Source organism: Sus scrofa, chromosome 5, assembly GCF_000003025.6.
Source record: "Sus scrofa isolate TJ Tabasco breed Duroc chromosome 5, Sscrofa11.1, whole genome shotgun sequence".
NCBI classification, from domain to species: domain Eukaryota; kingdom Metazoa; phylum Chordata; class Mammalia; order Artiodactyla; family Suidae; genus Sus; species Sus scrofa.
The window spans coordinates 82890174-82913181 of NC_010447.5; the positions used below are offsets into that span (position 1 = coordinate 82890174).

Genomic DNA, 23008 nt, shown 5'->3' on the forward strand with positions numbered 1-23008 from the left:
TGAACCTGCACCAAAGCAGTATCCCCAAACTGCTGCAGTGACCACACCAGATCCTGAACCCACTTCGCCACAAGAGAACTCCTGGAGCTGAGTTTGCAAAGCTAAGTAAAAGTTCACCCAGTGATGAAAGGACTCCAGGCGCAAGAAAGGGCAGCCACGGGGTGCACAAGAAAGCGGGGAAGCGCATGCCTGGAGCACAAATGTACGCCGGGGCCAGCCTGGGCACGGGAGATGGGGAACAAGACACAAGCTGGGGCTCAAAGTTGAGTCTGAGCTCTCCGACCATGGCAGCCCGCCGATCTTCTGCCTTTGGACTTGGCTAATGTTCAAGCTGTCCCGACCTTGTCACACTACCAAGGACAAGCACAACGCCTCCATCTTAGCCTTTTTCCCTATTTACAGACGGGCTTTCTGCCAGGACACAATGTTCGGACTATTCTCCAGGATCCGTGTGTTGAGATACCCTGAGCGTGCCAGAAAAGACAGGCCAGAGAATCAATGGCGACTCTAACTGACCTTTTCCAAAGCTCCCTCTGTCAACAGTCACGAACAGTGACTCAATGAAGCCGGTGACCAGGGGTATCACCTTCTCCTTCTCCAGGGGTCTGTCCAAGAAATGGGGAGACAAAGGGAAATGCTCAAACTGGCATTCAATGGCTTCTTCATAAAACAGAAAGAAAAAAAAAAAAAAGCTACTCTTTTCATCAGCATGCTAAAACACCTCTCAAATAAAACACAGTTGATCTTCTTACCTAATATGAGGTAACACGACAAGGGCTGCCCAAGACCATGAAAGGTAAGTAGTATCATTATTTGGGGGTAACTGAATTATAGACAAAAGATGATCCAATACTGAGATCTGTTCTTTTCCTCCCTTGGACCTGGTCTTCTTCTGTCTTATATAGGATCTGAAGGAAGAAAAGACAAATATTTAAAACAAAAGAATGTAACTGCTCTTTCCCTTTGAAGTTTGAAGTAAAATCGGTTCCTTTCCATAAGTGGAGCATCAGCAGGGAGCAGAGAACTGGGAGTGATGACTGAATACCAAAAACTAAACAAATGTGGGTCATTTACTGATTTTCAGCAAAAAACCTTTTCAATCCCGTTGCTTTTATTTTCATCTATGTTCTATTTTAATTTGCTTCATAAACTAAAGAAAGTATCTTCCAGTTTTAGGTACTCTTTCTGTATTTTGTGCTGATGGACACCTTTTTAAGAACTGGAGAGGTAGTTTATTGGCCTGAACTAATATCCTCTACCACCCCCTCCTTTCTGACATGAATTCTACTGCTTCACAAATGTAGAATGACGTTGCAAAGGAATCGTGGTGTTTGATAAATGTCACTAAAATGACTACGACTTAAATGTAAATGTAACTTTCTCTGCTGCTTTAATCTGATAAACAGTTACTCACCAATGTTTTCTTTTCTTTTTCTTTTCTTTTTTTATGGCCTCACCTGCAGCATATGGAAGTTTCCAGGCTAGGGGCTGAATCAGAGGTGCAGCTGCAGGCTTACTCCACAGCCACAGTAATACTAGATCCAAGCTGCCTCTGTGACCTACACTGCAGCTTGCAGCAATGCCAGATCCTTAACCTACTGAGCGAGGCCAGTTTGAACTCGCATCCTCACAGACACTATGTCAGGTTCTTAACTAGCTGAGCCACAAGAGGAATTGCTCAACCATATTTTCTGATAAAACATTCTGTTTTAGATACCTTTTTCTTTGGTGCTATTCTTTTCTTTTTTTTTTTCCTTTTTTGGCCATGCTTGTGGCATAAGTTCCTGGCCCATGGACTGAACTTGCGCCACAGCAGTGACAACGTCAGATCCTTAACCACCAGGCCACCAGGGAACTCCACTTGGGCACTATTCTGGTTTGCCACTTTATTTTTGCCAATGAATTATACCTCAGTCCTATTTAAAAGACAAATCTAATGGAAAGCAAAGTTATAGAAACAAGGAAAATAATCTGTTTTTAACATTTATCCTCCATGGCCAGTTCGGTGAACTTGCTATGGAACAGAAGTAGAACATCAGGTTTTTATTCCCGTGCTCTACCATTAAAGTTAACCAAAAAAAGGTGCCTTCTCTTTTGTTTCACATTTATCAGGATATTGAATGTTCATAAATTTTGTTAGATAATTAAGTTAATTTTATTGTTAATTTCTAAAAGTCACTATACCTTGATATCCAGTGTTTTTAGTATTAACCATGACTCAATAATCCGCAAAAATCTTACAAATAGAATATTGAGATGCTTTATAAAGGTAGGTCATTAGTTGCCATCTCATCCCCCTGCCAATGAGCTCCTCCCATAAAACCCACTCCTTACCTCACCCTGTAAGGCCTTGTGTGATCTGACCCTCACCCCCTTCACTCACTTCCCCTCATTCCACTCACCTCCTTACTCAGTGCTCTTTACCCGCACAGACACACAGCCTTTCCTCTTGTTCCTTGAACAAACCAGGCTCATTCCCATCCCAGAGCCTTTGCAGTAACTTCCCTCTGCCTGAAAAGCTTTTCACTCAGCCTTACCTTGCAAGGCTGGATGCGTCCATCATTACACGGGACCAAGGATCCCCTCTGGACAGACATAGTGCTGACTCTCTCTCTTTTTTTTGGTCTTTTTGTCTGTTTAGGGCCACACCCACTGCATTTGTCTTTTTGTGTGTTTAAGGCCGCACCCACTGCATTTGGAGGTTCCCAGGGTAGGGGTTGAACTGGAGCTGTAGCTGCTGGCCTATGCCACAGCCACAGCAACACCAGATCCAAGCTGCATCTGCAACCTACACCACAGCTCGTGGCAACACCAGATCCTTAACCCACTGAGCGAGGCCAGGGATCAAACCTGCATCCTCATGAATGCTAGTCAGATTCATTTCCACTGAGCCATGATGGGAACTCCTGTCTGTCTACTCTCTCTGAATGCCTCGCTTTATTTTTATCACCATCTAAAATTACCTTATTTGTTTATCTGCCTCACATGCCTCCCTCCTCAAGAATGTCATCTCCCCCAAAGAAGAAACTTTTTTCTTTTTCATCATTAAATCCCAGGGCCTAGAACAGTGCCTGATACAATAAATATCTGTCAAATGACATAATACTAAGTGCACCACAAAGGAACTCCTCTATAATCTCCTTTTATTCTCATAACAAATCTGTGAGATGAGTGGATGGACTGTGACCAGGAATATTCAGACAAAGGTGACCATTCATATATGCATTCTTGGGGGTGAGGCAAGATTTCTCAGAGAAAGAAACACAGAACCTGTGGCACTTGCCCTAGGTTAATATGCCTACGTTTATTTATTTATTCTTATCGTGTCACATTCCTAGGAGGATTTGAGACAGCTGAGATGGTGAAGCAAGAAGGTTTGACCTGAGCCCCTTGGCCTCACCTCACGGAAGCCGACAAAGCAGTTTCACTCCCACTGCCCAGAACCCAAAAATGTGGCCACTTGCAAGGAACCTGCCTGTTGGAGACTGGCTTGGTATTGCAAACATCAAAAGGAAACGTCCAAGAAAATAATTCTACAGGAGTTACTCATTACCCATTCCTCAGGAATCAGAGCTTAGCAAAGTCAAAAACCAACAGGGTTCTGTTAATAGGTTTTGCTAGAGAAGCTACTTTGAAAGTGGGCAGAGACCAAGAGGTGAAGAATCTGCGTTTCCTCCAGATTCTCATGCTGATCAGAATCAAAAGCCAACTCTGCTGTGTGACCGGGGGACAAGGACACCAACCTTGAGGAATGCTGCTGTGATACTTCAACCTGAGTACTCAGCACAAACTCAAGGAATGCAGCAACACGTCTGACTCACCCAATAGAAATAAGAGTTATTTATTCCTATGTATGTATTCCTATCTATAAACACATAGGAATGATAAGGGAATTGGTTTCTGGATCTTTAATTTCTAGAAGTATGCTCATTAAACTATTTAAAAAATAGTAAGCAGAATCCTATCAAATATTTACATAAACTGTATTTTCAACTTCCAGAGAGTATACACTGTCTTTAATGAAATTCAGAAAGTAATCCATGGCCCTTTTAACAATTCAAACAATGCAAAGGTATATAATCTGAAAGTTAATAGTTGGAGGTCCCACTGCGGCTCAGTAGTAGCAAATCTGACTAGTATTTGACTAGTGTCCATGAGGATGCAGATTTCATCCCTGGCCCTGCTCAGTGGGTTAAGGATCCGACACTGCCATGAGCTGCAGTGTAGGTCACAGACGCGGCTCGGATCCCACATAGCTGTGGCTGCGGTGTAGCCCGGCAGCTGCAGCTCCAATTCAACCCCTAGCCTGGGAACTTCCACATGCTGCGGGTATGGCCCTAAAAAGCAAATAAATAAATAAATAAATAAATGCTAATAGTCATTTCTTTCTTCCCTTACAATCCTGATATAAACAAAGGTAACAGTTTTGTCTATCTTTAGGGAGATGTCGAGTCTCCCCAAATTAACCTGTAGATTCACTGCAAGTCAAAACAAAAATCCCTGCAAGGTTTTTTTGTAGATATGGACAAGAAGTTTCTTCTAAAATGTATACAGAGGGGCAAAGGACCAGAATAGATGGAACAATTTTGAAAAAGAATACGGTGGAAGAAATTTTTTTCAGGATTTCCAGATTAATTTAAGCTATAGTAATAAAACATAATGATAGTAAGTGTGGTAGTAGAGGAGGACAGACACATAGATCAATGCAACAGAACCAAGAGCCCAGAAATAGACCCATGCATTTATGTCCGGCTGATTTTTTTTTTTTTTTTTTTTTTTGTCTTTTTGTCTTTTGTTGTTGTTGTTGTTGTTGTTGCTATTTCTTGGGCCGCTCCCACGGCATATGGAGGTTCCCAGGCTAGGGGTCCAATCGGAGCTGTAGCCACCGGCCTACGCCAGAGCCACAGCAACGCGGGATCCGAGCCACGTCTGCAACCTTCACCACAGCTCACGGCAACGCCGGATCGTTAACCCACTGAGCAAGGGCAGGGACCGAACCCGCAACCTCATGGTTCCTAGTCGGATTCGTTAACCACTGCGCCACGACGGGAACTCCCCCGGCTGATTTTTGACAAAGGTGCCAAAGCAGTTCAATGAGAAAGAACACCTTTCTCAACCACTGTTGCCAGAGCAGTGGACATTCACAGGCAAAAAAAGAAACTTGGCCTAAACTTCACATCTTATGTAAAAATTAAATAAATAGATCATGGACTTAAACGTAAAACATAAAATTACAAAACTGAAAGAAAAACAGGAAAAAATACTCAGAACCTAGAGTTAGGCAAAGTATTATTAAACTTGACATCAGGAGTTCCTGTCGTGGCGCAGTGGTTAACGAATCCGACTAGGAACCATGAGGTTGCGGGTTCGGTCCCTGCCCTTGCTCAGTGGGTTAACGATCCGGCGTTGCCGTTAGCTGTGGTGTAGGTTGCAGACGCGGCTCGGATCCCGCGTTGCTGTGGCTCTGGCATAGGCCGGTGGCTACAGCTCCGATTCAACTCCTGGCCTGGGAACCTCCATATGCTGCGGGAGCGGCCCAAGAAATAGCAACAACAACAACAACAATAGATCGTTAAATAAAATAAATTATAATAAACTGTTAAAAAAAAATAAAATAAACGACATCAAAAACATTATCTAGGAGTTCCCCTCGTGGCTCAGTGGTTAATGAATCCGACTAGGAACCATGAGGTTGCAGGTTCGATCCCTGGCCTTGCTCAGTGGGTCAAGGATCTAGTGTTGCTGTGAGCTGTGGTGTAGGTCGCAGACACAGTTCGGATCCCATGTTGCTGTGGCTCTGGCGTAGGCTGGTGGCTATGGCTCCGATTCCACCCCTAGCCTGGGAACCTCCATATGCCGTGGGAGCGGCCCAAGAAAATGGTAAAAAAAAAAAAAAAAAAAAAAGACAAACCCCCCCCCCAAAAACAAAAAAATATTATCCACAAGGAAGAGTTGATAAATTGGACCTCATCAAAATTTAAAATTTTGATCTGTGAAAAATATTTTAAGTGAAGAAAGATAAGCTATACACTGGGAGAAAATATTTGCAAATCACATATCTGACAAAAGGACTTGTATTAGAATATATAAAGCACTCTCAATTGAGATATCACTATATCAGACTAGCAAAAACAAAAAACCCTGATAACAGCAAATGCTGGTGAGGTTGCAGAGAAACTGAATCACTCATACTGCTGGTGGGAATAGAAAATGGCACCACCACTCTGGAAAACCATTTGGTAGTTTCATATAAAACTGAACATGGGGAGTTCCCATCACGGCTCAGCAGTTAATGAACCTGACTAGCATCCACGAAGACACGGGTTCGATCCCTGGCCTTGCTCAGTGGGTTAAGGGTACAGCGTTGCCATGAGCTGTGGTGTAAGTCGAAGACATGGCTTGGATCCCAAGTTGCTGTGGCTGGCATAGGCCAGCAGCTACAGCTCCAACTGGACCCCTAGCCAGTCCATGGCTAGGGAACCTCCTTATGCTGCAGGTGTGGCCCTAAAACAAACAAACAAACAAACAAAACAATAACAACAAAAAACACAACTGAACATGCACTTAACATATAACCCAACAAGTTCACATTGGGACATTTATCTCAGAAAAGTGGAAAGCGATGTGCATGAGTGTTTACAACAGCTTTATTCACAATAGGCAAAAACTAGGAATGCCTAAATGTCTTTTAACAAGTGAATGATTAAACAAATTGCTACATCCAATACCATGGAATACTACTCAGTAACAGCATACAAAGACGTTCAGCATAACAAAGAATAGATTACTGATACACACCACAACTTAGATGGGTCTCATGGGAATAATGTTGAGAGGAAAGGCCAATCTCAAAAGGTGTATTGTATAATTTCATTTTTATAATACTCTTGAAGCAACCAAATCACAAAAATGGAGAATAGGATTAGTGGTTACCAGGTGTTAGCGATGGAACAGGGAGTGACAGGGTGAGTGTGGCTATTAAAAGGTAGCACGAGAGACCCTTGCAGGGATGGAAGAGCAATGCATCTTGACTCTGGTGGTGGCTGTGAATAGATGAGATAAAACCGCGCAGAGCTATATACCCATACACACAGACAGAGATGAATGAGGTAAAACTGGTAAATCTGAATAAGGTTGGCGGATTGTACCAACGTCGATTTCCTTGTTGTGATAGTGCAGTAAACTTGTGGCAGACAGTGCCACTGGGGGAAACCAAGTGAAGGGTGGAACTATGGAACTGCTCTGTACTATCTCTTGCAATCACACACGAACGTACAATTGTCTAAAAATAAAAGGTTAGGGAGTTCTCATTGTAGCTCAGTGGTTAGTAACGAACCCGACTAGTATCCATGAGGATTTGGGTTTGATCCCTGGCCTTGCTCAGTGGGTTCAGGATCCGGCATTGCCATGAGCTGTGGTGTAGGTCACAGACATGGTGGCTTAGATCCCATGTTGCTGTGGCTGTGGCGCAGGCTGGCAGGTGTAGCTCCCATTGGACCCCTAGCCTGGGAACTTCCACATGCTGATGGTGTGGTCCTAAAACAAACAAAACAAAAACAAAAGGTTAAAAAAATTAATAGTAACCTCTTTTTTTTACCTACCACCCTCCTGATATTAACCAGTTTAACCTGTCTGTGGGTCCTTCCACATGTCTTCCTATGCTTATATGTACATTTGGTTGTAACTGTGCAAAATGGGATGATACTACTTGTACTCTTCTACAACTTGCTTTTTTCACTTAACAATATATCACAAGACATCTTTCCAGTTAATGTACAGAGATCTTCAGTTTATACAGTATTCTCAATGCACTGTTTTACATGGAGAAACTCTCCAACAATACCGGGAACGAAGACGCAGAACTTACCCCACAGTCTGTCGTGAGAAAAGCAGAGGGTACTTCTCAATCGCCATGGAGCCAGCGGTGGGAGGTGCTGCTTTGTTCAGAATAAGCTTGGCCAAAATGGCCAGAGCATCGTCTTTGACTGCAGCCTCATCGGTCAGGAAGCAATTCTCAATATATAAGAGAAAGCTGGGTAGGAAAAGCTAAAAATAAGGAAGAAAATAAACTTAATAACAGTTATACATTTCAGAACACCTAATGAAGGCAAGAGTCTAACATTTGCACAGAGAAAAAAGACCATAACCAAAGACTCAGGAATCACAATAGCACCAGACCTCTCTACATGAACAATGGAGGCCAGAAGACAACGGGGCGATGCCTGAACAACTGAGGGAAAAGGACAGAATCTGGAATACTATACCCTGTGTACTAGCGACATAGTGTGAGGAGAGAATAAAGACACTTCTAGATGCACTAAATCTCAAAATTTTACTTCTATTCACCCTTTCACAGGAACGACTGGAGAATGTGTTCCAGCAAAACAAGAGAGTAAACTACAACAAGAGACAGACACGGGACCCAGGAAACAGGAGAAAGGCACGTCCTAGTATGACATCTATGTGGTAGGCAGAGAAAGTGACCCATTCAGACTTGATTGGCTCAGGGGGAAATGGCTCCAAAACAGAGAAAAGGAAAAAAAAGCTGCTAAGCAGCAATCTGTCAGTTTGCCATGTGAAACACACTCTATGACGCAGCTGGAAGACAGACTCATGGACCAGCTATTCAGGGAAAAAGATTCCAGTTTTTAAAGAATGAGGCAATTGACAACTTCAGGAAAAATGAGAGGGTACACGGAAAAGGAAATGTAATCATAAAATACTCCTTGCTTGTAAGGATTAAGCATATGGTGAACATGAATTCAACCAAAATTTGTGCTATGACTCTACTGAGAAGATGAGAGGTGTAAACGAGCCAGAATCCACCTACCACAGAAGGAAGCCTACAGAGGAGAACTAAAACCAGCCAGTCAAGGAAAAGGCAGTATACTTAGAGGATTTTAAAATACTAAGTAAATACCAGGAAGAAAAAAAAAAAAACCAGCTAAAAATCATCAGATGTGGTTGTTCCTTCCTGGTAAGGAAGATGGGAGTGGGACTCCAGCGACTGCTTTTAGCCTATTTGACCTTTTAAACTACATACATAGAACACTCTGATAAAAACAAGTTGTGTTTTGTTTTTTTGTTTTTAAAAACCAAAGGGAATTGGGAAGAAGGAAAAGATCTAGTTGCTAAGAAAACCAAAGAGTAAAGGGCCTTCACTGGGCAGGAAGGACCATGGCTGGGGTATGTATAAAGAAGTTTGTTTTTTGGAGTTCCCGTTGTGGCTCAGAGGATTATGAATCTGACTCGTATTCATGAGGATGTGGGTGCAGCCTCTGGCCTTGCTCAGTGGGTTAAGGATTTGGCATTGCTATGAGCAGTGGTGTAGGTCACAGACTCAGCTCGGATCCCACATGGCTGTGGTATAGGCTGGAGGTTGCAGCTCTGATTCAACCCCTAGCCTGGGAACCTCCATATGCCCTGGGTGTGACCCTAAAAAGCAAAAAAAAAAAGGGAGAAAGAAAAGTTTATTTCTGAGATGAATGAAAATATGTATTATAAATAACTAAAGGAAAAAATAAGAAGAGATACCAAGATAGATTTCCAAGAAGTATATTATAGGATCACCGATTATCAGGAGTGGCAAAATAAACTTAGGATTTGATGAGAAAGATTTATACCTCATTAAGAATGCGTACATATGTATGTGTGATTGGGTCACTCTGCTGTACAGCAGAGAATGGACAGAACACTATAAAGCAACTATAATAGAAAAAATAAAAATCATTATTAAAAGAAAAGAAAGATTTCTATGTCATTCTATCAGGTGACTATTTGGTAGCAATGAAATGAATCCATGACCTTCCTCCTATGCAAACTGTTTCAGAAACTATTTTCTATGCTTCAAATTCTCATGAAAGTTCCTTAAATCATTTTTTTTCTAATTTATTGCATAGTTCTGTAACTTCCTAAGAGATTACTAAAAAAAAAAAAAAATTTGGTTAGCCAATACCATTTAAAATGCCTTAGAAGTTTCACTTGTGACCTCGAATTGGAATATAATTGCCTTAAAAAAAAAAAAAGTAGACTAAAACATCAAATACTTCCTCTACTTCTTTCAAAAAACCCAGAAAAACAAAAATTACAGGACCTGAAAATTGATTATTTTATCATGACAGATTCAAAACGAAACAAAATAAATCCAAGACTTAATATCTCACTCACCTGCTCAAACTGCTTCATAGCAAACATGACTTCCGAAAAATCTAAAGTTAAGCGTCTTTCAAATCCACTCTCAAAAATCTGTGGATCACAGGCAAAGAATATTAAAGGAGGTACAAAGAGAGTACTTTCCCACCCCTGAAAATAAAAATATCCAAAACCTTCAAGGCCTTCTAACTTGCAAGCAGAAAGTAGTGGGATGCTTGATACAAGTGAATAGAGTCCTGGGAGGCAAAAAGAACTGGATTGCTAACTGTGCCACTGGGCAGAGGGATACGGCAGGTGGGAGACACAGGACTGGGCCCTCCTCTCCGGGAAAGAAAGTAGAGTTAACGAGTAATGGGCAAGCTTCCCCCTGGATTCTGTCCAAATGCATAGCCTTCTCCAAAGGAACTTAATATAAAGGACACAGTTTCTGTGTGACGCAGGGCTCTGCCTAAGAGCTGCTCCATTCTTTCCCAACTACAGAGAATTACAAAAGGGCTGGCAGCATGGCTTTATCCCATCCTCTGTACATTACGCTGCTGCACTGCACGAAGCGAGGAAGATCTTTGATCTATTTTCAATCCCACTTCCCTCCAATTCATCTCCTAAACGTACTACAATGCAAGTCTCATTAAATCTCCACTACTTGGAGGATAAAACTCAACCTTTCAAAGCCGAGCAGAGCCCTTCTTGGATAGATTTTTGAGTACATCTTTGCTCTTCCCTCTCCTAGAGTTTTTAACCCCTTCCCTGACTGAAGACTGCTTTTTAACCTTCAAAGACCATCCAAAATATAAATCCTTTGACAATCTTTCTCTGGTCCTTAACCCAGATACAATTAATCTTTATGTTTCAATGTGTAATCTTCATGTTTCAATGTGACGTCAGTGGATCAGTTAAACAGACTGTAACTACATACTCCCAGGGCCCTACTTCCTTAACAATGAAAAAAAAGAAAAAAAAAGTCACAGCCCTCCCCCTGTCCCCAAAGTGTCCACCCTGTAACATCTAGTCCTTACCCAGCACTTTCCAAGTGAATGTTTGGTGAATATTTGCTGAACAGATTAGCTTTCATCACACTTTAGTTTGCTTATTTCCATTACAACATGCAATTCACATCTCCTTAACAAGATTACAAATTCCCTGAAGGCAGAGCCTTTGCTAAGCTTCATGTGCATTCCCCAGAAGGCTTACTCTATGCTAAACATATTATTAACTACTCAATGAATATTTGCTGAAGTGCATTACTTTTTCTATGGTTTCTTTGATGAGGGTCTCTGGCAAGGAGACGTTGTCACCTAGGATCAAGGCAGAAATTACATCCAAGAGGGTCTTCCGGCAAGAAGTGGAGAGATGGGCTACTTGTAATGTTTGGGACAATACCTGGAAAATAAAAGGAAAAACAGTGCTCACTTAGCAATCAGCTTCTAATGCACAGGCCCTAAACAAATATACCAAAATGTTGGGGACTCACCTTACAAACGTCATCAGGTTTGGTTATCTTTGATCCATTTCCATGTTTTACAAGTATCAGGTACGTTTCTAACAGCCTTTTAATCTGCTCAGAACTTTCACCACAGTTAGTTTTGGTTACTTTTGTATGGAGATCCAGGAGTGATTCCTGTAAACAGAGAATTTAACAGAGAGAATAACCATCAAATATTAAGCTCATCTGTTAATCCAATAAGGAAAATACTGTGTGAAGCATTTCAAACTTCACATTCTTTTGCTTTGAAAGAAAAAAAAAGACGCATTTACTGGGAGTCACAAACAGCTCACACTTCTGGGGGCACTGAGTGTTTTTATAAATATTTCCTCACAAGCCTCACAGGCAGGGAATACTATTACCCCCATTTTCCAGATGAAAAGACTGAGGACTGGAGACTTAAATAACTCTGCCTTGTCATACTAGCTGTAAGTGACCCAAAGCCAGGATTCAAACAGAGGCCATCTGGCTCCAAAGCCTGTGCCCTTAACCACTGTGCATGACTGCATAAGATGTCAAATCAAATAAACACAGTTCAGGGGGTGGAGGAAAGGAAAATCTTAACAAGTGTGTGAAGGTATAATGACAACCATTATGAAATACCATCTCCGGCAGTGATAAACCAAGAACACCAACAATCAATCCTTGGACTCCCAATTACATACAAATCCTTAAAATTAGAACTCACCTGCAAACATTCAAAAAATATACCAAAATGTTCCTTGTGGATGCAGAGTGCAGTGGATTTGACCATGTTTTTGAGTGTTTCTCCAACTAAAATCCATGGAAGTTGAATTTCTGTTTCAGTAACTGGTCCGAGCTTTTGCAAAATTAGTTTCACTGCCTGTGGGAATCAAGAGTCATGAAAATGAACATGTACACTCTCGTTCTTAAGTTATTGTCCCACTCTGATCATTCCCCCACTCCCTTAAAATCCAGTCTGGGATAACCAAGGACATGGCAGCGTGGGTGGTCAACCACATGTCCCCAAAGAACTTCCAAACCAGAAAGTGGGATTTTATCAGACAATTGCTCACCCCTCACCATCCTCTCTCACTAATCAATTCATATTATCTTCTAGCATCCAGGATGAAGAAGAGAGCAGTGATTTTTTTATTAAGTGAAAAATACCTAATGACCTAGGGCTGACATTAAGTAAGCATTGTCTTCAAAGTCCTAATGCTCCCCATTTAGTATTTTTTTTATTTCTTCCAGGCAATCTTCTTGCTGTGTCATCTGTGTAAATCTTTTATCTATTGTCTTTTGAATCCCTTTCCACATAGACGCCGGGTGCTCCTCCTGGTTATTTACCTTCTCTGTACAGGAGTGAAACATATTTCTAACTCCTTTGCACATTTCAAAGAGCAACTGTCCAACTCCTTCTACTTTTCCTGGGTGTTCATCGAGATCAAGGAACATTAAATTGAAAAGTGCATTTTTATCAGAAACCTAAACAAAATGCAAATGGAAAATTCTGTTTACAACATAAACATAACCAAATAAAGAATGTGTATATTTGCCGTTCTATAGATTCCTATTTAAATGTAATTAGGACAAAATTCTGAAAGGAATAGACACTTGCAATGCCTTCAAACTACTCCAAGAATACACTATCACTTGTAATGTCACACAAAAGATTAATTAATTCATTGGTATAATATGGAGGTATGTACCAAGAAAAACTACATAAGATAATATTCTATCTTTTAAAGTAAATTATATACTTCTATTTTACAAGTATAAAATTTAATAGCAATGATTTTTTTAATTACAAAACCCTCTAAAAACAAATATAAATGACACTATGCAATCTGTTCCTTCCAGGAAATTGTTATAAAAATTCCCATTAATCTCTCTATTCATGTACTTACTGACGTGAATTAGAGGATATCCATATTCAATAAATAACAATAAAAGAGTGACCAAAATTGTTTCACATTAATCAGCAAAGACAACCTTATGGTGAGATAAACTCAAAAGAGTAACTGGTTTCTATTCATATATATAAAAAACTTGTCCATAATAATCATATTAAATAGGTATCTGTTTCTGTTCATCCAATTCTTGAGGGTTAATGAGGAATAAACACATAAATTATCAAACTAACCTTTCTCATCAAAAAAGTAAAGCTTTCAGCAGCAAAATTTCTTATGTGTAGTTTTTTATGAGCCAGGAGTGTGCTATACATTCTATAAATGAGAAAATAAGACATGTTTAATTGATCGACCTTTTAATACAGATGTACTACACGTCAACGGTATCTCAACACTGTGCAAGGTATGCAAGGAAGATGTAGCTGGTATAAAATAAGTAGTTTAAACCCTCATTCCATTACAACACCCATGTGTTAAACAGAAGACTGACGATCATAGATATTAAGGAGCCTAAGATGAGGCGTTTCCATTGTGGTGCAGCAGAAGTGAATCCAAATAGTATCCACGAAGACATGGGTTCGATTCCTGGCCTCGCTCAGTGGGTTAAGGATTTGGTGTTGCCGTGAGCTGTGGTGTAGGTCACAGACACAGCTTGGATCCCAGCTTGCTGTGGCTCTGGTGTAGGCCAGCAGCTGTAGCTCCGATTCGACCCCTAGCCTGGGAACTTCCATATGCTGCGAATGTGGCCATAAAAAGCCAAAAAAAAGAATCCAAAGATCAGCTGTGCTGGTCTTACAGGAAAGACGACATGGATGGAAGGTAAAGGTAGAGACTTGTGGTGATCCCTGAAAGACACGACGAACCCAAGCAGGGACTGGAGTGTGTATTACTGATATCAAAGTGAGCGCAGACATGGGGTGGGCAAAAGTGATTCCAGTCAAGAGGTAACAGAGAGGCTGCTCTGTCTAAAGGAAGAAGGGTGATGTGTGTGGGGAGGGCAGCTCTGATAAAGCTGCCCAGGTAAACAGGTAGCTTTGAACTCTAAGCAAAGGCATTTGGATTCTAGTTCACATTTAAGTCAACACTTACTATCTAATCAGTACAACAATTCTGCAGGGTAGGTACTATTATTACCCTCATTCTATAATTAAATTTGAGGCAGAAAGGCTAAGCAATCTACTCAAGATGACTGAGCCATATAGCTATGACTAAGTAACTACTTGTATAATCCCATAGTTTAAAGGGGTCTCCCAAATGACAGAAGAGCATGGAATACATCTCTCCCGCTTTTGTTTTGTCTCCACCACCTCATGGTTCCTTACTGATAGCAGGTACTAATAAATATTGGTTGAATAAGAAATGAATTTCTTCAAACAGAGAAACTGGGCAGCAGTATATGATGCAAAATAAAGGAAGAAAGAAGCTGACAGTCCAACTAGGAAGTTGCTCAAGTCTCACAAGCTTGAGCAAACAAGAGCATAAAAAAGGCCAATGGTAGGGGGAAATGGCCAAGAGACATTTCAAGAGTCCTCATGTGGAGTTCCCACTGTGGCACAGCGAGTTAAGGACCCATGGTTGCTGCAGCTGTGGTGTAGGTCATGGCTCATGAATCAGGGCCTGGATTTGATCCCTGGCCCAGGAACTTCCGTAGGCCGTGGGCACAGCCAGAATGGAAAAAAAAAAAAGTCATTGCAATGGAACCAAAGACTTGAGTGTCCACAGGCCCTTCACGGTCAGAGGCCCCACTACCCTCTCTCTGCTATCTCCTGATGACTCTCCGCTGTACACGCTGCTCCACCACCCGGGCCTCCTCCCTGTTCCTTGCTCACAGCAGCCACATGCCTAAGATGGTCTCCCCCTGCTAAAATGTAAACTTCATGAGAAGAGGGATCTTTTTTTTTTCACTTGTGACTGCATCCCAAGTGCCTGACACACAGAAAGGGTACAATAAGTAGTCTTTATTGGATTGAGTACGTGAATAACAGCTTCAAGAGGACTTTGAGTCCCTGAAGACAAATGAGCCAAAAATGCCTCTTAAGGCACAGTGGAAATGAATCCGACTAGGAACCATGAGGTTGTGGGTTCGATCCCTGGCCTCGCTTAGTGGGTGGGATCCAGTGTTGCCGTGAGCTGTGGTGTAGGTCGCAGATGCGGCTCGGATCCTGAGTTGCTGTGGCTCTGGGGTAGGCCGGTAGCTACAGCTCCGATTAGACCCCTAGCCTGGGAAACCTCCATATGCCACAAGTGTGGCCCTAAAAAGACAAAAAGACAAAAAAAAAAGCCTCTTAGGGGCCAGATCTCAGTGATGGGAAGAAGGATGGCACCACTGTTATTATATAGGGTGACCAAGTAACCGAACAAGGCCTGGCACTGAATGCACATTTACTGAACACATGAATGAATGAAAAGAGTTGGCTTGAAGAGCAAGTGTTGACTTTTATTTCAAGTGAAAACATCCAGGCTGCTGAACATGTCATACTGAAAGCAAAGAGATTTAGAACTGGAGAGACTCGGGAGATATCAAAGTAACAGCAGAAGCCATGAAACCAAATAAGCTATGTATCCTCCCAAGATCCTGCTGGTCTTTAACAAAGTAATCTTGGTTTCTAGCAGATTTTATCAAAACCTTCACAGAGAGCTAGTAAAGGGCAGAAAAATATTTCTTTCTCATTCTTTGTTCAAAGGAAGGTAGGGTGAAGGGAGGTGGCAGAAAAACAAAACCAAAAATCCTACCCTATACCCATACTTAAACTGGGAGAAGGTAAAAGTTTAATCTTAGGCATTCCTGTGGCAATTTAAGTATATAGTAATAATCAGGACACCAAGTGGAAAAGTCCATCTAATCCCAGGTTGAACTAAATTATAAACAATCTTTGCCTTACTTTAAATAAAACACTGCTACAAAAGTCATTTTCTTTTCCTGTCCACAGCTACTCACCAACACTGAGTGCTTCTTTTGGCTTAATAAGTATGTTGGGGCTGCGAAAATGCAAATACTTAGGATGGGGTTCTTGAAGAAGAGTCTTTAAGTTTGTAGAGGACACCATTACATTAAAAACAAATGATTATAATAGAAGTTTTATAACATAAGTGGTACACAGAAGGCCGGGGGGGGGGGGGGTTCGGAGTACAAAGCTTTCACTTCTGACCAAGGTGCCTGGCCATATCTGTGGAGCTTATGGAATTCAGGTCAGGCTTTGATGATGCGGGGGCTGGATTTCAATGGCTGGAGATAACAGAAGGTCAGATCAGGTCAATGCAGACTGCTGGAAGAGACTATGGACCACTAAAGCTGGAGAACCAACTTTATATGTGGAAATGATGAGAGAGGGAGCTGGAAAGGTAGTTTGGCATCAGACTGAAACCAGGGAAAAGGCAAGTGAAGACCCTATTGAGGTCAGGGAGCCATGTCAGCAGGCACACCTGCCAGGTGTTATACACATTTTAACTAAAACCAGGTGGGAGTCAGAGAGTCTCTCCTTGTTGTCAGTATCAATAAAAACTGCCCTTGACCAAAAAAAAACTTACAAAACTTAAATGCTAAAAAATATCACTGTAGAAGAGAACCATTCTATGTAGGGGCCCCAAGCACACAGTTGTTTCCACAGAGGCGATCCTGACTATTCAACACGTGTATAATTGCTTCTGCTTTCAAAACTGATGCAGATGGAATTCCCATCGTGGTGCAGAGGTTAATGAATCCAATCAGGAACTATGAGGTTGCAGGTTCGATTCCTGGCCTTGCTCCGTGGGTTAAGGATCCGGCGTTGCCATGAGCTCTGGTGTAGGTCGCAAACATGGCTTGGATCCCAAGTTGCTGTGGCCGTGGCCGTGGCGTAGGCCGGCAGCTACAGCTCCGATTCGACCCCTAGCCTGGGAACCTCCATATGCAGCGGGAGCGGCCCTAGAAAAGGCAAAAAGACAAAAAACAAACAAACAAACAAACAAAAACACAAAAACAAAACTGATGCAGATGGGGAGGAGGACAGACTCTGCAAATAGGCCTGAGAAACCTTTTGGAGACGACAGAAATGTTCTTAAACTGGATTGTGGCGATGGTTGCATAGCTTTATAAATTTACTAAACAGCACTAAATTGTATATGAAATAAAATCTTAAAGCCAAAGACAAAGAGAAAGAAAGATAAGAAAAGAAAAACCCACGTGAGAGAGAAAGGGTCACCTGTATATGTTGGACATGTCCTTCGTCATCAGCCTCCACAGGTACTTGTACAGATAGGACAGCGACGTGAAGGCCCATTCTAACAACTCCGTGTCCTGAGTCTCCAGGATTGAGGTGATGGTCAGGAAAAAATCCTGAAAATGGGGATAGAAGTCCATCTGCAGATCACGTGCCAACTGTACCACCAAACTGAATGACAAATAAGGACAGGTTAAGTGACTCTGAGACATGTACAGAAACCAAATACTGCAAATCTATTTCACAAGTGATAACTGATCACTTATGATGAGAAGATTAATTAAACCGATACCACGTCTCAAAAGTCATGTAAGTTTTTTCACATTTTATGAGTGCAGCGAAGAAATCAAGCTAGAATGAGAAGGTACATTCCATCACAGGTTAGGATCGATATTCCTAGGATGTCAAAGAAAAATGGAGTTCTTATAAAGCATAAAACAAAGGCATAAAAGTATACCCCAAAGATTTTGTCTTACTATAATATATTAATATTTTAGCATAAAAAAAGGTAAATTCCTGTGTCGAAATTACAAACACCAGATCTAAAGCATACATAGGTATAAAACATAACCTTTCTTAAAATCCAGATAAATATTGACAACTTTTTCTCAATATACTACTTACTCTAAAAGGGGCTGATAGGCATAACTGTTCCTGATTTGCAAGTGAGTCTTCAAACTCTGAACTATCTCATTTTGGTGATAGACCAGCTGATTGAAGGACTGGCATTTGTCAATAACTTCTTTGTAAAACTTCCCTGGGTGGGAAAAGAAAAGGAGTAAGTTCTGCTTTTCCATCACCACTATTTAGCTGTTTTGATCATATACAGTGAAAATGATGGGTGAATAAAATAGAAACAAAATAGAAAATACCAAAGTGTTCCGTAAGGTTCAATTCTCTCCACTTCAGCAGACCTTCAAAAAAGTAGGTTTCAACTTCCTGCCAAGATTAAAGCAGTTCATTAATTAGCCAACTCAAAGAAAAACTATGATCTAAGTAAATTTTATTTCCTAAAATCAACAGTGAAGTACTTACACAAAATATACCATTTTCATTTATTGATAAAATACATGGAAATTTCCGTAATAATCTAAATAAAACAATACATCCACAAATCAACAAATGAATTAATCGGGAGTTCCCGTAGTGGCTCAGTGGTTAACAAATCCGACTAGGAACCATGAGGTTGCAGGTCTGATCTCTGGCCTTGCTCAGTGGGTTAAGGATCCGGCGTTGCCGTGAGCTGTGGTGTAGGTTGCAGATGCGGCTCGGATCCCGAGTTGCTGTGGCTCTGGCGTAGGCCAGTGGCTACAGCTCCGATTCGACCCCTAGCCTGGGAACCTCCATATGCCGCGGGAGCAGCCCTAGAAAAGGCAAAAAGACAAAAAAAATTTAAAAATAAAAAAGAATTAATCAATGAAAAAAGCAATCAGGTGTACAATATGGGCAGAAGATTTAAACCTATGTAACAGTCACACTAAAATTTTTTTTTCTGTTTTTCACAATTTTAGGCTGAAAAAAATGTGTTGACTCTTACAGTTCTTTCATTCTGCTTTTGGAAATATGAATGCTACAACCTCACAGAGGAGTAGTGTGGCATTTCTATTTAAATTAAAATCAGTATGTCCTTTAATCCAGCAGTTCCCCTTTTGGAGATACTTTATATAAAATTCGTTTTTGTTTTTGCTTTTTAGGGCCACATTCGTGGCATATGGAAGTTCTCAGGCTAGGGGTCGATTTGGAGCTACAGCTGCCATTCTATACCACAGCCACAGCAATACAGGATCCAAGTCAAGTCTTTGAACTACACCACAGCTCATGGCAACACCAGATCCTTAACCCACTGAGCGAGGCCAGGGATTGAACCCAAATTATTACCATACATGTGTACATATGTATGTGTACGTATATTTGTGTGTGTGTGTGTATGCATACAACCAGCATGTCAAATCTACAATTCCAAAATTGATAAACCCTTAAATTGCGCTTTGGAACTCCTTAAAAAATAAAAATGAAATAAAATAAAAAGTTAGAATAGAGAGAAAGGAGAATCCCATTAAATTGTGTTCAGTGACTCATAGACAGAAGGGAAATACATCTAAGTTTAAAACCTAACCATAGAAGGCCTTCCTAGCCTAGCACCAAGACTGGTACACATCAGCTGTTTGTGATAGACTATGTCCCTGTCCCTTTGCAAAGTGACCTGCAGCCCCACGACAAAGAGATAAAATCTATTTCCTTACCCCCTGAATCTGGCCTGGTCTACTTAGCTCTGACCAATAACATGCAAGGTAAGTGACCCCAAAAGTGCCAAACCTAGGCTTTGTAGCTTTTGCTTTTACTGTCTTGGAAAGATTCTGCCATCATGAAAAGAAGCCTACTCTAGCTTATTGGGGAATAAGAGGCCATGAGGACAACCAAGACCAACAAGCCCCAGACAGAGGTGTGATTGAGGCCATTCTGGACCATCCAGCCCAGGATCCTACTCTTGGCTCTCTTCTCTTGCTAACTACACTCCACCCCTCAGTACCTTCAATCTCTCCTGTGCCTTAAACTATAAACCACATGCCACATGCTAAATCTGTAATGCTAGTTCCAAATCACCTATATTCCTCCAGATCCATACATTCAAACATCGTTTAGACACCATCACCATTTGGATGGCACAGCTATATCACACTCAAGAAGCCCCAAACAAAACCAACCTGTGCTCTTCTTCCTATAAATCTATCTTGCTGAATGATATCCTCAACCACTAACCCATAAACTTTAACCCATTCCCTTCCTCCCCACATATTCAGCAGGTCATATATCATTTCCATTCTGCCTCTTTATTATCTCTGGAATCCTTTCCTTCTCTCCATCTTAACTGCCACGACCATTAACACTTCTTACTTAGATGCCTACTGAATCCTCACGACTGGTTGCCCTGACTCCAGGCCTGCTCTTCCCTCCACACTAAAACCAGCGAGATTTAAAACTTACACCTGATTATGTCATTCACTCCCCTGCCTTATAATCCTAGAATGACTTCCACTAGCTTCAGGATATAATCCAAACTTAGCCTGACATATGGAGCCCTTCATGGTCCTTGATTATCTCTTCAGCTTTATCTCTTACCAGCTACCCTCTCATCCCACCCTCAGTCACCATCAAGACAAACCAACATCCCGCATGCAATTCTAAGCACACTGAAATACCCTGCAGTTTCTTGTTCGTGACATGCATGATTTAGTCTCTGTTGCTTTATAAAGCCTTCTCCTTCAGGCTGAAACATCCTTTCCTGTTCTCTTGCCCATGCTAAAATCCATACAAACCAGACTCAATTCAGGTATCACCTTGTCTACTTCATCTTTTTGACACCCCACCTACATCCCTGAAGAATTTAGATTAGGCTCCATTTCCTGTGAGTTCCCCAAGCATTACGTGCCTACCTAGATAACATCATTTAACATGCTGAATTTACTCATTAATAGAAACAAGGCATTCAAAGAGACAGTGAGAAGACTCTGACTAGAGCCAAGAGAAAAACAGTAAAAAACTGAGGTTGAATTTCTAAGTTAAAGGCATGTTATACAGGACCTTAAAAGGCTGTAGAAAAATAATGACGATGTAGCAAAAACAAGACTTTTGAGATGAGGTGAGACTGAGTTACAGCATAATTAGAACTGGAAACAATATGGTTGGGACCCTTTTTATAAAAGAGGAAACTAAGCCCCAAGAAAATGACTTGTTCAAAATCTCCTTAAAATTGTAGTTTCAGCAGTGCTCAGAATGCACATGGGAAAAGAAGAGGCTGGAATCAGAGTCACCTGAGAATTGAGTCAACATCCTAACACCACATCACTCACGTGATAGAAGCAACGAGCCATATACGGCAAGGGATCATTAGAATTTTTACTTTAAATCTAACTTGTCACGTGTGGCTACTGTATGAAACATTATTGGACTAATGTTATTTCATGTTCATAAAAGAATGGCTTGAGAAACAATTCACTTCTCAAAGACTAAAAAACCAACTATAAATACTTGAAGATGGGCTAATTTAACATTCTCTTACCTCATCGTAGCTTGCAGTTCTATCGATGCGGTGAATAATATCGATATTCACATTTCCCAGTCGTTCAGCAAATGTAAGAAACTGTGGGGGAGGAGCATATTTAAAATACATCATTTAATAGTTATCACATCTTGAATATCTGTTTGAGTGCTGGATAATAATCACATGTGGACAATTTCCTTGTGAAAGTAGAAAGTTAAAAGCTTTAACACGCCTCCTCATGTCCTGTCATTAGAAATAATGGTATGCTTCGCTTGCAATCTCAGACTTGTATTTTTAATCAATTATAAATGTAGAACTGAGTTCTGAAAATGGAAGCAGACATCACTTATAAATCACAAAAGATAACTTTAAAAACGAACTGAAAGACATAGTCCTAAATAAACGTACCACACTATTATACGAAGAAAATACTTCTATGGATATAGTTGCCAAAGTTCTTTCAGTTATATCATTTCAAATAAAATTTCCATGTTAGACGGTGGTGGATGGACCTAGGTGAAAGTTGGTGATGTGGCCTCGCTAAAACTGCTCGGTTTCATACCCTGCTACATGCATAGGAATCTGGCTAAGTCGTTGCCAACAGAAGTGCTTCTGAACGTATACAGACCTATGGTTGTTACAGCAGCAAAGAAACCTTCAAGGAGCAAATAGATGAAGTGCTGTCCTAGCCAATAGTTGGAAATCACTCACCTCCTTTCACTGGTCCGCCCCCTCCCCCCCAAATTCGGTCTTCAAGGATAAAGGAACAGGAAAAAATTCCTAAGCGATTAATTAGTCTGTGGTACTGAATTTAACTCTGGACCGAAGAGAAGTCTCAGGCAGGCCAGAACACACAAATCATAGGTGAAATCTGCAGTTCAGGCTTCTTTCCCCATCCCATGTTTACTATACCAGGAGACAGAGACTCTGCCAGAGCTTCTAGGCCTGTGAATCACGCTCAGCCCAGAGCACTGTAGCTCCGGAATCCCGCTAAGAGCTAGTCGCACCGCCAAGTTCCCTCGCTCACCCGGTACGTGTTCTCGGTCTTGTGGGAAACGGGCTTTGTCTTCATGGCTGCAGAGGAGCAGGGCCCGCGAGGACCTAAGGAAGGGTAGAAGGGATGCAACCGACGGCAAGGAAGGGAAACTGGCTCACAGACTTGCACTCCGATTCCCACGTACTCAGACTCTTTTTCACGTGCGTCTCGAGCCCCTGGGTGCCGCCATGTTGGAGGCAGGGAGGAGCCTGAGCGGGTCAC

The 23008-nt window shown here is 41.4% G+C and overlaps 1 protein-coding gene across 1 annotated transcript in view; it reads right to left on the minus strand.

The window, feature by feature from the left end:
• Positions 1-23003, minus strand: part of UTP20 (UTP20, small subunit processome component) — a 102477-nt gene extending 79474 nt beyond the window's left edge. The window contains exons 1-14 of the mRNA XM_005664203.3: positions 22778-23003; positions 21769-21849; positions 18581-18647; positions 18333-18465; positions 17691-17879; positions 13743-13824; positions 12947-13084; positions 12324-12479; positions 11624-11770; positions 11398-11532; positions 10168-10245; positions 7868-8046; positions 753-908; positions 517-605 (exon numbers count right to left, since the gene is read on the minus strand). Coding sequence (XP_005664260.1) covers positions 517-605; positions 753-908; positions 7868-8046; positions 10168-10245; positions 11398-11532; positions 11624-11770; positions 12324-12479; positions 12947-13084; positions 13743-13824; positions 17691-17879; positions 18333-18465; positions 18581-18647; positions 21769-21849; positions 22778-22822 — 1675 coding nt within the window. The 5' untranslated portion in view covers positions 22823-23003. The remainder of the gene's footprint in view (positions 1-516; positions 606-752; positions 909-7867; positions 8047-10167; positions 10246-11397; positions 11533-11623; positions 11771-12323; positions 12480-12946; positions 13085-13742; positions 13825-17690; positions 17880-18332; positions 18466-18580; positions 18648-21768; positions 21850-22777) is intronic.